Source organism: Amphiura filiformis, chromosome 4 (assembly GCF_039555335.1).
Source record: "Amphiura filiformis chromosome 4, Afil_fr2py, whole genome shotgun sequence".
NCBI lineage: Eukaryota > Metazoa > Echinodermata > Ophiuroidea > Amphilepidida > Amphiuridae > Amphiura > Amphiura filiformis.
The window spans coordinates 67,421,429-67,436,729 of record NC_092631.1 but is presented as its reverse complement, the minus strand read 5'-3'; the positions used below and the strand labels follow the sequence as shown (position 1 = coordinate 67,436,729).

The 15,301-nt window shown below is 35.7% G+C and overlaps 1 protein-coding gene across 2 annotated transcripts; it reads right to left on the bottom strand.

The window, feature by feature from the left end:
• Positions 1 to 964: 964 nt before the first annotated feature.
• LOC140151260 (serine/threonine-protein kinase 35-like) lies at positions 965 to 5,846 on the bottom strand. Of its 2 annotated transcripts, none has more exons than XM_072173534.1 (2): positions 5,782 to 5,846; positions 965 to 3,888 (listed from the first exon to the last, which is right to left on the bottom strand). In XM_072173534.1, exon 2 carries the CDS (start codon positions 3,865 to 3,867, stop codon positions 2,884 to 2,886), a length of 984 nt encoding a protein of 327 aa, XP_072029635.1. In that variant the 5' UTR covers positions 3,868 to 3,888; positions 5,782 to 5,846; the 3' UTR covers positions 965 to 2,883. The 2 variants fall into 2 exon arrangements, with proteins under 2 accessions (XP_072029635.1, XP_072029634.1); XM_072173533.1 differs by having other exon boundaries at positions 5,713 to 5,840.
• Between the last annotated feature and the right edge of the window lie 9,455 nt (positions 5,847 to 15,301).

The window sequence follows — 15,301 nt, the reverse complement described above, 5'->3', positions numbered from 1 at the left end:
CGCCGAAAAGTAGATCCACGTTAAGAGTGCTATTAGTTGACGTGTCTGGTCTATATTTTGTGTGTTAAAGAAAGTATAGGACTTGAAATAATATTTCGCGATGCTTCTGGCGAGATGTCACGAGACAATTATCAAAATAAAATATTTTGATATTAATCCGCGATGTTATAAGTCCCGCCGATTACGAGCTGACCAAAGTATAGCTGCAGTCACTCCTCATCAAGTGTTGACAACGGTAACAGTGTTTGCTGAAACGCAAAACAAGTAAGTGCATTTTCTGGATCAGACACAATGAACCTTTTGATTCCATTATATTATATACTATTCGTATCGGCGCATTTTAAATGCAGTTGTTCTGGTACATACGGTACATGTAGGCCTACCTGGATTACCGGTATTGTTTTATCATGATAGGAATGCCAAACGTGCGATATATGAGATACCAAGCCAGTGTGAGGAAGCAAAGACAAAATTTGTTGTCGATTTTTCGTCCCGTTTACTGTACACCAATTAACGCTCCAGCCTCCATGTAGTCCCTATTATATTCAAGTGACTAGTGACGTAAAAATGGATAATTTTGATATAAAATTGGATCGATTGAACCCACATTTATTGGTCGAGCTATGAGTTTTAAAATATTGGACGAGACGTAGTCGAGTCCAATATTTTAAAACTCATAACGAGACCAATAAATATTGGATCCAATATTTTCACACACTTGGATTCATCAAAACATGATTAAAATTGTCGTAGCCTATTTATCTTTAGATGAAATAACCAATTTCTAAATTCGAAAACAACACTGTATCACAAGCTGAGCCTCTTTTATTCAGGGGTCCAAGTTCCAGAAAAAATAATTAGTAAAGTTGGATTGTGATCATTTTGACTCACCCTGTAAGTATAATAACGGTGTAGAATTATAGACTCGGTCAGACGTGAAACGATTATTAAATACACATAAAGGTTCAAATCCATATAAACAGAATTTATTCACTTAAGTGTGACCCAATATCATGGAATCGGTAAGTATGGCTTGTGTCAAGGACAATTAACATATTTAGAAGGGAACTAACTTTTTTGTTACATATTTTATATCTTCTTTAGCTTTCTTTCTGCGGTAGGACGGCTGTCTAATTCAGCCAGTAGCTGCCCCGGGTATAGCTGCCAGTCACTTCCCTTATTATTCATTACATCCAAATAGTGTAATGTTTCCTCTTCATTTTGCATGTTTTAAAATGGAGAAAAGGGGTGTTTCCAAACACCTGTTATTTAAAATCTCATTTAACTTTTACTTTGAAATTTACTGCTCATTGCTACATAGTTTGACACGAAAAGTGAAAAAAAAAAACCAAACAAACAAAAAACAGATTAGGGAAAAGATATACTAAATGGCATCAAAGTTCCGGGTCATCCATACAATAAACTACACTTATATGCACTCAAAAACGGATAAATAAATATATAGATAAATGAATATTTTCAATAAACACCAATAATAGTTTGTCTTTCATCAGGAAAGTTTCAATATAATATTTCCAGAAGCTATATAAAGTACCCCTTTATTGATGAGTGTGTTGTGCAATATAATTATAGGTGTAGGCATACCACCGGGGTGGTGAATTCCCAAAATGGTCAGCCAAATATTAAATGCCCTCTTCTTCTGACGTGCCAACAATTCTTTTTCCCTTTTGCACATTTGGGACGGCAAATTAAAAATCTTAATTGTCTTAATATCATCTGATGCGAGCGCAGCGAGCAGGGCATTATTGCATACTGACTGGAACGTGTTAATGGACCTTTTTTTTAGGGCGTACGGTACTTTAATATTGAAACGGTGCCCAAAATAAGTGAATTGAAAATATCTGTGCCAAAAATCGCTTGGCCCCCTTTTATTAAACCAGCAAGGCTGCCAACAAACTTCCCCTTGGTCGGCCAACTACCCTTTTATAATTCACCACCCCCCTGAGAAGACCAATGGAACCTTTTTAGTTTCCTGTTGTATATTTTCTTTAAATGAGAAGAGCTAATTTTTGATAAATTATCATTAAAATGGAATTTCATTATTGCACTATTTTGAAGTGTTGAAGAGATCTAAACATGCTAAATATGCCATTGTAGCACTTGCAGTTTTGAAGTTCTGAGCATTTTTCATGTTTTGGGTCATGTCCACTTTTGCTTGGAATTGCCCATATGTATTCTGTACTCGAGCACGATGAAAACCAGACCAGAATACGAAACGATAAAATGTTCATATTGCGTAATTCCAGAAGTAAGTTTTCACTGAAGAAAAGAATGTCTGGATTTCCAGGTTTGCTTCCTGAAAATTTCTGTTGCTAATGTTACAACAAACTGAGCACCTCAAATTTATGCATTTTGACTGTGAACCATATGTTGCTGGATTTTTTAAAAATTTTATCGTATTTACATGTAGACACTGAATTCCGGATTTCCAGCATTAATAATAATATCTGGTCAAAAAGTCCGGCAAACCGAATCCCTCTTTATGTGCAGTGCACTTATTTGCTGAAGCCCATTTGCCATACAACAACACCGTTACTTAAATAGATTCTAGTAGAAACGTTCAGACGATTAAATCATATTTGGTTTTTGATACATTCTCAACTTTAAAAAAAACCAATTGTCCAAAAGTATAAAGGTTATGACGTATGCAATAAAACAGGAAACTAAAATATCAGCTCCCAATGACCTAAAATAATATTTACCTGATACATATCTACGTATTGAATACGGTTATAATGTCCAATCAAATCCATTTGTATTTGTAATTAAACTACAAGTATGTGATAATGGTCTCTTCGTGTTGGTTTGTTAATCAATGTTAATGATAGCTATAATACCACTGACTCGGATGCGCTAAGTTCATCAATGATTACCATTGTCCAGCTCCTGCTCTTCATGGACACTAGAAGGCCTGCTTCCACCAGATGAACTCCCTCCAGATGAATTGATGCTCAGATCTTTGTGGGTAGTTTCCAGTAATGTCCCGTGGACCGTTTCAGCTGAGGGTCTTGTCTGCCATTCCCGCGATAACATGGATTTCAACAGCTGTTTGAAGGTATCACTTAAACATGCTGCAATGTTCTCAGGAATCTCCACGCTCTCATTGTTCTCATGAGCCCATTTACCAGGTGGTCCACCATGGACTTTGACAACAAGGAACAACTTAGATGACAAAGAACTACCTTGCAGAAGGGCGTTGAAGATAAGTCCCATTGAGAATATATCCCCTGTACGTGTAAAATGTTGGTCATACAACTCTGGTGCCATGTAGTACTTCGTACCATTGCCCGAAGCACTATAGAACTTCATCAATTCGCCACCATATTTACATGATGCAATCAACTTTGCTAGACCAAAATCAGATAATTTGATATGCGCTTCACCAGGAGTTGAACCATCTACTACCATGATGTTGTCAGGCTTCATGTCCCGATGCGTTACGCCTCTGTTATGCAAGAATGCAAGTGCATCTGCAATCTCTACCATGAAGCGGTGTTTAACATCCTTACACTGTTTCTGGTACATCGTCTTCCAGAAGTACTTGTTCAGTGTCCCTCCTTCGCAATACTCAGATTCAATCCAAAGTTTCTTGTTGTCATCAGAACCAAAGAATTTGTTATATTCTACGATTCTCGGATGACCTCTTAGGGTCAAGAGACTCACCGACTCGTCGATCCACATTTGTACCTTATTCTTTTGGTCATTTCCTTGCAGTTTGTCTAGAGCGATAGATTTGAGCGCACAAACTCGCCAACCTTTATGGACTGAACCGAACGTACCATCGGCTACTTTCTTCTCCAAGGTGTATTCGCCAGAAGCCAAAACCTTTTTCATGTGGTTGGCCATAACTTTGCCTCTTACAAGGTCCTGTTGAAATAAAAGGGTAAAAAAGGTGGAGTGATTTTAATCGTCAAGAGTTCAAAGTTTAAATTCATTATACTTTTAAGTAATTGATCAAAATTGCTTTTGTAGAAAAGCGAATCACACACATGCTCAGTGTGCAAAACGACACTCGTTTACACACAGTGTGCAAACTGTGCATCGTTTTTGCATACTGAGCATGCGTGTGATTCGATTTTCAGCAAAAGTGACCAAGTATAAATCCAGTTTTACATCAAGTTTGGAAGGTCACTTTCTTATCTTTTATTTTTTGTCAAAATTGACCAAAAGCGCTGCAAAAATAGATTTTGCCCTAAAAACCTCATTCAAATTAGGCCTATGTGACGGAAGATTTTTACTCAGATTTAAACTAAAAACCGGGTTTAAAAATCAATGTTCGAGTCTCGGCTTCGGTCTCAATTTGATAATAATAAATTTAGTTCGTACTGTTCCGAACGAGGGGTGGGGGCAACCGATCATTGGCAGACCAGTCCGATACCCTTGGATATTCGTTGCACACCCAAACGATTTGCATCGTTGGACCTGTTGTTAGGGAAGATAAAGTAAGGACTCATGGTAAGAACGGCTGCACAGTATTTTTGTGGGACATGAGAGCACACCAGACATATTGAATTGCATTCTGAATAATGAGGGATGTCCTTCTGATATTTGTTTTAAAATTTTGAAATTGGTGGTATAATACAAATTTTATGGCAAATGATATTAAAATTTGATATTTTTTTTCTTATTTAAAATCCTCGAAGTAAAATTTTATAAATGTAATGCTATTTACTTAAAGTGTATGTAGCTGGGAGGAAATGCCGACGATTATTTGAAAAGTTTGATCTTTCGTATATCGAAGATCTAGACCCCCCCCCCAAAAAAAGACAGAAAATGTGTATCTTCAATATTATTTGCCATAAAATTTGTATTATATCGCAAATTTTCAAAAATATCAGAAGGACATTCCTCGTATTCAGAATACAATTCGATGTCTGGTGTGCTCTCATGTCTCACAAAAATACTGTGCAGCCGTTGTTACCATGAGTCCTTACTTTATCTTCCCTAACAACAGGTACAACGATGCAAATCGTTTGGGTGTGCAACGAATATTCAAGGGTATCGGACTGGTCTGTCAATGATTGGTTGCCCCCATCCCAGTACGAACTATTATTATATCAAAATGAGAAAAAAATCTAGATCTTCAATATGAAAGATCAAAATTTTCAAATAATCGTACACTTTAAGTACACCCATCGAATGTGTGAGTTTCAGCTTTTATTGGGACGGCCTTTATATACTGGCTCCATACATTCGATGTATGTACACTTTAAGTAAATATCATTAGATTTATCAATTTTACTTCGAGGAATGTCAAAAATATCAATTTTTAATAATTTGCCATAAAATTTGTAACACGATATCGCGAATTTCAAAAAATCTAAATTCTATGATATCAGGACATTCTTCGTATTCAGAATGTAATTCGATGTGCTCTCATGTCCCATTAAAATACTGTGCAAACGTTGTTGCCAGAGCCCTGATCCACCAGAACAATAGCACATTATGTACACCGGCTCAATGACCCATCCAAGCTCATTCATTTGCAGGATCAAAGTTTTGTCAGTACTTGAATACATCATATCAAATACGTAATCTATGAGGCCTATATCTATATAATTTAACAACAAACTCTATAGACTTTTTTCGGTGCTTTCAAACGATTATCATAATTAACAGCAAACCTTAAAGTGTAACATCGCCATAATTTATATTTTGGATAGATTAAAATACAATTAGGTCTACACTTACCTCCAATGCCTGTAGTAGTTGATCCAATGTTTATTTTCTAGAATGTACATGAAATGGTGAAATACATACCCATGCATACAACCCACATGCAAAGAATCAGTAGACAAGCTGGTATGTGAACTGACAAAAAGTTCACCTGTATGACGGTATTGCCAGATATCTGCACCTGATACCTTCGCAAGGCCTCAGTGCCTAAATACAAAAACTAGCAGGAATACTACAATTCTATTTCAATAAAGTCAATATTTTGAGGTCTGTGTGCAATTGGCCTTGAACTATTAAAGATTTGAAAGCTTTAAGGCACTAAACCTATATAGTTTATATTATTTAGGTTTATTTGCAAAAGGCATTTAAGTTTGAAAGTTTGGTATGAACTTATCAAGATATAGGCCTATGCCTTATAGTTTGTGTGCAAGTGTGAGACCCTCTTTTCACGGTTGTTTGATGGCATGTAGAACTGTGTTCATTTTAAAGCAAAGTTGAGTACTGATGGCGCTATTTATCTTAAATCTTGTTTGCATCTTTACAGGGGTAGACACTTGTATAATGGCATTAAAACATAAAAATGAGTAACATATACGGCAAGGAAATTTTCAAACAACTTTTTATCATGAAATATAGAGTACCGAAGTGTGACGTCATATATATATATATTTTTTTTGCATTTCAGCATTTGCATGACCATATTTCAGTACAACATTATGAAAAACATCCACAGTCCAAATTTGGTGGGAATCGGATCATGAGGGCCGAGATATGGCCTGCATGAATACCTAATTAGCCAATTTACACTCATTTCAATTGGCCTGGTTCTAATTAGGAATTCATGCGGCCATATCTCGGCCCTCATGATCCGATTCCCACCAAATTTGACTGTGGATGTTTTTCATCATGCTCCACCGATCCCCGGGCCCCGGGGGTCACTCCCATTGTGGCCTGTACACCATCCGCGATAATGAAAACGCGTAAAAGGGTAGTTTTTCGTGGGTAGGCACGATACGCGCGTAACGCGTTTAGGGTGTCAAAAACATGAAATATTGGGGAAAAGGGTAGCAAAATTGCAATTACTAAAAATACGCGGAAATGAAATTTAGGGTATGAAATTTGATGCAAGGAATAAAATCCCTGTTTAGGGTATTGTTTTAGCCAAGGGTTAAATCCTTGTTTAGGGTGCTTTTCAAAAGTTGATTATCGCGGATGGTGTACAGGCCACAATGGGAGTGACCCCCCGGGCCACCGATACATGGTATTCAAAACGCTGAAATGCAATGTCATCACTTCGGTAGGCCTATTCTATAAGGAATAATTCATATTATTGGGCTAAATTAAATTTAAAATATATGTAAATAGCGCCCTCAATTTGCACACAAATAGACAGGATTTAGAATAAAAATCTAATCTAACAATCGTGTTTTGTGGAGGTCGTTTCTAGATAGAGGCAATCTTCTCTTTGGATGGATTAAATGTGATACAAAATTGTCAAAAAGTGGCTGAAAAGAACAAAAAATGGCTAATTTCCCCCAAAAGTGTGTGGGTGGTGGGGGGGTGGGTGTGTGTGTGGGGGGGGTATCAACATTGACGTCTATGAGTACATTGATCATCATGCTCAAGCAAGGCACGATTTTCATTATCTAAATCAATAAATTATTTTAAAATAACACTTTCAACAAATCATATACTTAGAAAATTTGCTTGCTTGATTGTTGTTAATGAGTTATGTACGTTTTACAATTGTGTTGTTGTTTCAGCCCTCTTTAATGTAACTCAAGAACCGCAGGACCTACAAAAGTATATATGGTATTTGATTCTTCTAATACGCTCGCTACGAAATGATCAATGCAATTTTTGTCAAAGTTCATTCGCAAGGTGCTGTGAACTACCAAATTGCAAGTTTCAGATAGATGCTAACCTTAATGATTCTGGTTGACCTTCGTAATCATCCACAATAATAGCTCCCTATGCTGATAATATGAGGGTCATTCAAAGCGTTCTACATCCATCATCACATCTCTCATTATCTTACATGCCAGGCAATTGAAATTACACTGATTTTAAATCTGAATGCTGATAATACGAGGGTCATTCAAAAAGTTCTACCTCCATCATCACATCTCTGTTATTATCTTATATGCCAGGCAATTGAAATTACACATGATTATATTCTTAAATCTAGGCTATAAAATAAAAGTTATTTAATGAAAATGTGATTTTTGGTTGTTAACATGTGTTGGTTAAAGTAAAATACAGATTTGGTAAAACGGAAACGGTTAAAAACTGAACCCAAAAGTTTAGTAAGCATTATATTGTAGCTTTGAATATTGTCCATAAAATGTTTTCAAGATGTGGTTGTCCAAACTGCTTACGCAGGACATAATATTTTCGTCCTATTTGAGCGCCATGACATACATTGGGACGTCAATACAAAATGAAACATGTTTTATATGAGAAAAAAACCATCGAAGGGTTCAACAGACAAACAAAATGTTAGTGAAATTCGCCATATTTTGACTAAGTGTCATTATGAACATGGCGAAGGCTATTCTGAACATAAATTATATCGGTTTTGTTGTGCAAAAGACATGATACCCAGTAAAACAGTATATTTTGCAAGCAAATGGATTAAATTATTTGAACAAAAACAAAGCAAATTAATAATTTTCAGAAATAAATCTACAATGATTTACACGTAGATGTTGGCAACCTTTTAAATCAAATTTAGCCTTTCTTTTCGACCGTTTCTGACGTACCAAATCTGTATTCACTTTAACCAACATATCTTAACAACTACAAGTCACATTTTAAACTTTTATTTCATAGCCAAGATATAAGAGTATAACCATGGGTAATTTCAATATCCTAACACATAAGATAGAGATGTGATGATGATGGCATACTTAGTGCTGAAGTGGAGAGGTTGGAGTCAACATCTGCGTACCAAAATGTACAAGAAATAGATCTTGACGCATCATTGGCATTTGTTCGTGACTCACTTCAGACAGTTGAGTTCTGCAGTGGCTTCTTGATAAGAAAGCATTTGAATCAGCAGATCAAGAATATACTCGCCAGATGATGTGAGACGTCGTCGATACATTACACTAGCTGAATGCCTTACTACTGTAGTCGCCGCGGTAAGAACCAGGTAATAGGCCTACCATTGGGCTAATGGTCCAACTCGTCGCTCCCAAGACATAGTGGCGTATCAGCCATTTTTGACAAAATGAGATAAGATCAGTTTCATAATCTATGTATAAAGCTCTACATTCTGACAAACTTTCAAGATATGCATGTCATTAATTAATAAAGTATTATCACTAATTAGGTTTAGCGTATCTCACTCAATGGAATTATTGTGTACAACATTCCCTTTGTTTTGGACGACATAGTGGCGTATCAGTAACATCCATTTTGGACAGGATTTAATGAAACGGTGTCTCAATACAATCCAAATGCTGTTACTATTGCTACATATCCACCCATAATTGAGGCACCTCCTTCTGATATGGGAACAGTTTACACTGCACTAAAGAGAAAAAAGATCTGGCAGAAAATTGGGGTCAACATTGCCATGTACACACTTTTGATCAACAGTTGTATGCAGTGGCACAGATGGTAAAGCTGATTAGAGAACAGGAGTTTCCTAATCTTGTCATACGGCTAGGTGGGTGTCACAATCTTTCAACATTCATCGCTTCTATTTGACTTTGGGGAAGCGCTGGTTTGAAAGATTGACAGATTCAGAGCTATTCAGAAACGTACGCTCCTGCCACTGTTGAAAGTATGTTAGGTGGAAAGCAATTTCATCGAGCCACAAGAGGTCTTACTCTGGTATATGAAGCCTTGTTCAGATCTTTATCACAAACTTCCTGAAATGGTTTGAAGATTAAAGGCACCTTGAGAATTGAATGACGGATGTTGTTTATCTACTGTGTGATGTACAGAAGGCCTTCATTGGGCATGATAGTGTCCTACCAGAAATCATTGGGTCCCCTGACATCTTTGATGATTGAAGATCTTACCAATTTTAGCAGAGTATATTTCATGGGGTCGGCAACAATATGTTACTTTTGCATTTTGGTCCAACTTCATGAAGGTTATGCAAATCTTCTTAAGGTGGCACACAGGATCACTCAAAGTGGCACATTTTAGACATTGTTTTGTATTATATCTTTAAAAGTAATGATGATAAGTACATAAAAGTATACATTTTCAGAAAGGAAATGATGCAAGGAAGGAATCCAACTAGCAAGGCAGATTTTCCATGCAAATTTTTTTCGGTCCGCCATAACAACTTACCGTAAATATCAAAATTGACAAAAATGGCATATCTGTGTTCTAAAGACACAAATCTAGAAAGTGTTTTCTCAAATTTATGATTTTTTTTCTTCGTTTTGAAAATATACCTTAAATTATCTCAAATTTTGGTCAAAATTGAAAAAAAGTTAAATTTTGATCTTTTTTGACCCATATTTTTAAAACGAAGAAAAAATTCAAAAATTTAAGAAAATATTTTCTAGATGCGTGTCTTTAGAACACAAATATGCAATTTTCATCCATTTTGATATTTCGGGTAAGTTGTTATGGCGGACCGAAAAAAATTGACATGGAAAATCAATTTTGACGCTTTTCTCAAAAACTGCTGTATTGGATTCCTTGTGTCATTTCCTTTCTGAAAATGTATACTTTTATGCACTTATCATCATTACTTTTAAAAATACAACACAAAATAATGTTTAAAATATCCGTCTTTGAGTGATCCCTTAAACAACATCAGAGCTGAAAGAGAAGGCAATTGGGAACTGCATCTATGCACTCAAGTAAATGCTCCCTTACTATTCTGTGGCTGATCGGCAGAACTATTCCCGTTTATATGCAACAGAGATGCTAACTTCACTACCAGACGAAGTTCAAGAGGCATTTTCCAATGGAGAGTTTTCAGTCAAGCAAGCAAATTTAAGGGCATATGAAGCGATATGGAACTATCATTAAGGATACCAAAAGTGACAGTGGCATCATTGACCTGTCAAGAAGGGGATCTGCTGTGCTTCGATGGACACACACCCGCCACCTTCTTGGTCAATATAGTGGTACGACACAAAGTCAACTACGACAGAGTCACATGAACAAACAAAATCAGCAATGATTACAAGGGATGAAGCTCATACCCAGCAAATTCTTAAGCATATGGGAGATAACATGACAGATCTATTCGACGTAGAGTCCCATCCTGAGTTACTAGTTAATTTGAGCAGTTGGTCTAGTGGCTACATCTAAAATCAGCAACTCCCTGTTGAATGCTGTGGAAAGGGGGCAAATAATGATGGATTTTATAAAGTCTCGTATTGACAAAGGAACTGAAGACTCCAAGTCCTTTTATGCCCCTGTCACCAAGTCAGGTCTGAAAACATTCAAAGAGTTGAAAAAGCCATTCAAAGTTAAGATCGCTTCCAACACTCATCGTCTCAAAGTTTCACCCGCGGAAATCATCTACCAATGAGCACTTACGCTAGCTACAGTTTGACCTGAAATTAATCTGGCTTCAGTTCTAAGCTACTCTATCACAGTTGTCCCACCAAGTTTGTTCAAAGAGGATGGCAGTAAACGTGTCACAACCAAAGCTGATCTTCACAGCCTTGAAGATACAGTTAAGAAATCTGTGCACTCATCTTCCAGACACAGAATGTGACGTGTCCATATACATCCTAGATGGTATATCATTCGCAAAAGGTTATAAAAGGTTGTCAGAAAATGTTTAAATGTCGGGTTATATAAAGGGTATATTAAGGGTATAAAACGTTTTCATAACATGTAAAAACATTTTTTGATAATCTACTGCCCAACAAACAAAAAATGTTTTACAGAAAACGTTTAAGTGTCGGGTTATATAAAGGTTATAAAAACGTTTTAATTAAAACAAAAATAAATAAAAACATTCCAAAAACATTTTTGAAAACTTGATACAAAACATTCTAAACAGAATGTTATTTTGGGAGTTGAAAAATATTTTGCGAAAAATGTTTGCCCAAAATATTTGCAATAACGTTTTAAAAACGTTTTCATGACCTTTATATAACCCGACATTTAAATGTTATTAAAACGTTTTGAATAAAACATTTTAAGAACATATCTGTGTTTGCTGAGTGCAAATATTTTAACATGTTATTTAAGGGCTGGGGTATGAACGTTTGGACAGTATTTATTTTGGGACATTAGAGCACATCATACTTATCGAATTGCATTCTGAATACGAAGAATGTCATTCTGATATCAAATAATTTTGATTTTTTGAAATTCGCAATTTAATACACATTTTATGGCAAATCATTGAAAATTGATATTTTTTATATTTAACAGTACTTGAAGTAAACTTTATAAATCTGATGATTTATACTTAAAGTGTATGTAGGTGGGGTGAAAAGCCGACGATCAATTGAAAATTTTGACCTTTCGTATTGAAGATATGGATTTTTTTTCCCAAAACACCAAAATAAAAATAAAAATTAGGTCTTTTGGGGGAAAAATCCATATCTTCAATATGAAAGGTCAAAATTTTCAATTGACTGTCGGCTTTTCCTCCTGCTACATACACTTTAAGAATATATCATTAGATTTATATAATTTACTTCGAGGACTGTTATATATCAAAAATTGAAAAATATCAAATTTTATAATTTGTCATAAAATTTAGATTATATTGTAATTTTCAAAAAATGAAAATTATTTGATATCAGAAAGACATGATTCGTATTCAGAATGCAATTCGATAGGTCTGAGGTGCTCTCATGTCCCACAAAAAATACTGTCGAAACGCAATAAACGCTCATTTTAGATCCCTTAAGTGTTTACAAAATATTTGGCAAAAAAACGTTTGCGAAAATAGTTTACAATAACATTTTTAAAAACATTTAAAAAATATTGTTGTAGTGTGTTTTCATATAAAACGTTTTCATGACCTTTATATAACCCGACATTTTAATGTTATTAAAACGTTTTTACCTAAACAAAAGGCCAAAATATAACTTATTTATAACGTTTTTAAAATGTTTTTGTGTTTGCTGGGTTATCCAAACCATCCAAGAGCTATCTAAGAGCGTCGAGATTCAAGATCAAGTACGTCATAATTGGAGTTGATCCCTTAAAATAAAGGTGGATTGTTTTCTGGGTATTTCACCTTAATGTCATGATCCCTTAAATCTAGTTGCAGGTATGTGCACTGAAGCTTGCAATCTAGATGTGGTGTGTGTATTGTATGTAGTGGTCAGACCTGGATCCTAGGTCAGTCCATTTCTTTTGTGGACAATTCTTTAGGTATTGTCAATATTCAGATTTTTTGTGTGTCATGTAAATTAGTTTCTGGCTTGGTGGATGCATGTTCACAGAATATCTGGGCATTCAATTTTAACATCTGATTGAGATAAGATCTGCTGCCCATTTCACTGAGGAAAGTGAAATGTTGTTTTATTCAGCATGATGGATATTTCTCTTTACTAACATCGTATGGCTAAAAAGGCTTTACCAGTTTGCGATGCTTCATACAGAAAGATATACCAGGTCTTATGGAAGCTAGAATCAGCAATAGAAGCTAATTTGTGCCTTGTGTTTGAGTCGGGTTTGGCGAAGTTTAAAATGGTCGTCGTGGTTGAAGCTGACACTTTGACTTTTCCAACTTTGTGAGAACCATGCTGGTTTAAGACATTGTTCGTGTAAGTAAAATAATATTGTTTGTAAATTATAAAGTGGATTTAATGATGAATTAGTTATTTAAAGAAAGCTTTGCTTGTGATAGTTAAATTATTGTTTTGGCGGGAAAATCAAATTTAGATTTTCATAGTGTGATAAATTTTGTATTCAGCATAAAGTTCCAAATTAAACATAGTTGAATTGGTGTTCAACATATCATGTAATTTTGTGTCGAGATTGACAATTTAAATCATCCTGCTGTAGAGACATAAACTTCAGGAATTTAAAACATATCTTGTGGAACTAGCCTTGTGTGAATGTTGTAAAGAAGTTCCATATCTTTCATTAATCAAAGAAAGAAGTCAGTAGTAAATTCTGTGGCTCATTTGGAAATGTGAAAGTCTTCCAGATAGAATATTGTGTGAAGTTTATCATATGAACTTGAAAACAAATCCTAGTCACGGATTCATTAATTGTATTTATACAGCCGTACATGTGTGTGTATACTCTACTCTTGGACTTGGACGTTGGGAACTGTTGTTTTCGTCGACATTCTGCATTCCATGTAATTAACCGTTGGTTGAACTAGGCGTGGCTACGTGTGTGGCATCATTGAGAATGGATTCAACGCACTGTATAACTGCCAACGTTGTGATGGAACTCTAGTCATGTAACGACGTTTAAAACGTATCCTTTCCAAGTGCACTTGGTATATTTTTTTTATCGCGAATGATTAAATTGAGTATACTTATTAATTATAGTTTCATCTGACTAGTCATAATATATTTAACCGTTATTGCCATTGTGATATTTATTTATTTTTTCATGCGTAGAAGAGAACTGTTTTTTTGAAGTATTTATTATAATCCTTTTGTTGCGTGACATTATTTCGTCTCTTTGTTGTTCACATTATTTGCTGCGTGGCTTTAGCTTAGCGTCGGTTGGGAATTTCAGTCCAATCCTGACATTTGTGGGGGCTCGTCCGGGAAATAAAAACAAATCTAATAGCAAAAGTTACCAGTTATTTTGTGAACAAGATTGATGACTATTTTGTCCGTATTTCTGCGCATTGTTGGAAGAGTGTTTGGTTGTGTCAAAATAGTGTCAGTAAGGTATTCAAGTTAAATAGGCTCATTTGCAATTCTGCTTCTATATACGATTTGTGCATTGAATTTCTGGTTGCGCTCTATTGCATTCATTGTTCCCAATCATGGATACTGATAAATTAACTTTGTCAGGAGAAAAGATGGGTTATACAGGGGAGGACCTAAAACAATTTGTCAAGACGCAGCGTGACCTTGCGCGAGATGAACGTGCAGCACAGCGCGAATATGAGAAAGAGGCACTTGTATTGCAATTAAGAATTGAGGAACTAAGGAAAGAAAATGCAGCTAAGGGCATTAAAACAGAACATGCATCTACAGGCCAGGGTAAAGCAAAAATTCCCAAATTGCCAGAATTCCGTGAGGACAAGGATGACATTGATGCTTACTTACAAAGATTTGAAAGGTACGCGGAATCAAATAAATGGGAAAGGGATGACTGGGCTTTAAATCTTAGTGCATTGTTGCATGGGAAGGGTTTAGATACTTATGCTAGGCTTGCACCAACTGATACTTATGATGTTCTAAAATCTGAATTACTCAAAGCGTATCAAATGACCGAAGATGGATTTAGAAGTAAGTTCCGTTCAGCTAAACCCGAACAAACAGAAAGTGCTCCACAGTTTGCAACAAGACTGGAGAACTATCTGATTAGGTGGGTAGAACTGGCTGCTGTAACCAAGAATTTTGCTGGGTTATCGGACTTGTTAATACGTGAGCAATTTGTCGCTGGTTGTAACAAAGACATGGCATTGTTCTTAAAAGAAAGGAAACCTAAAAATGTTGCCGAAATGACTCAATTGGCTGAA

Excerpts from the sequence above, each read along its gene's own strand:
- LOC140151260 (XM_072173534.1), bottom strand. The coding sequence starts at position 3,867 with ATGGCCAACCACATGAAAAAGGTTTTGGCTTCTGGCGAATACACCTTG.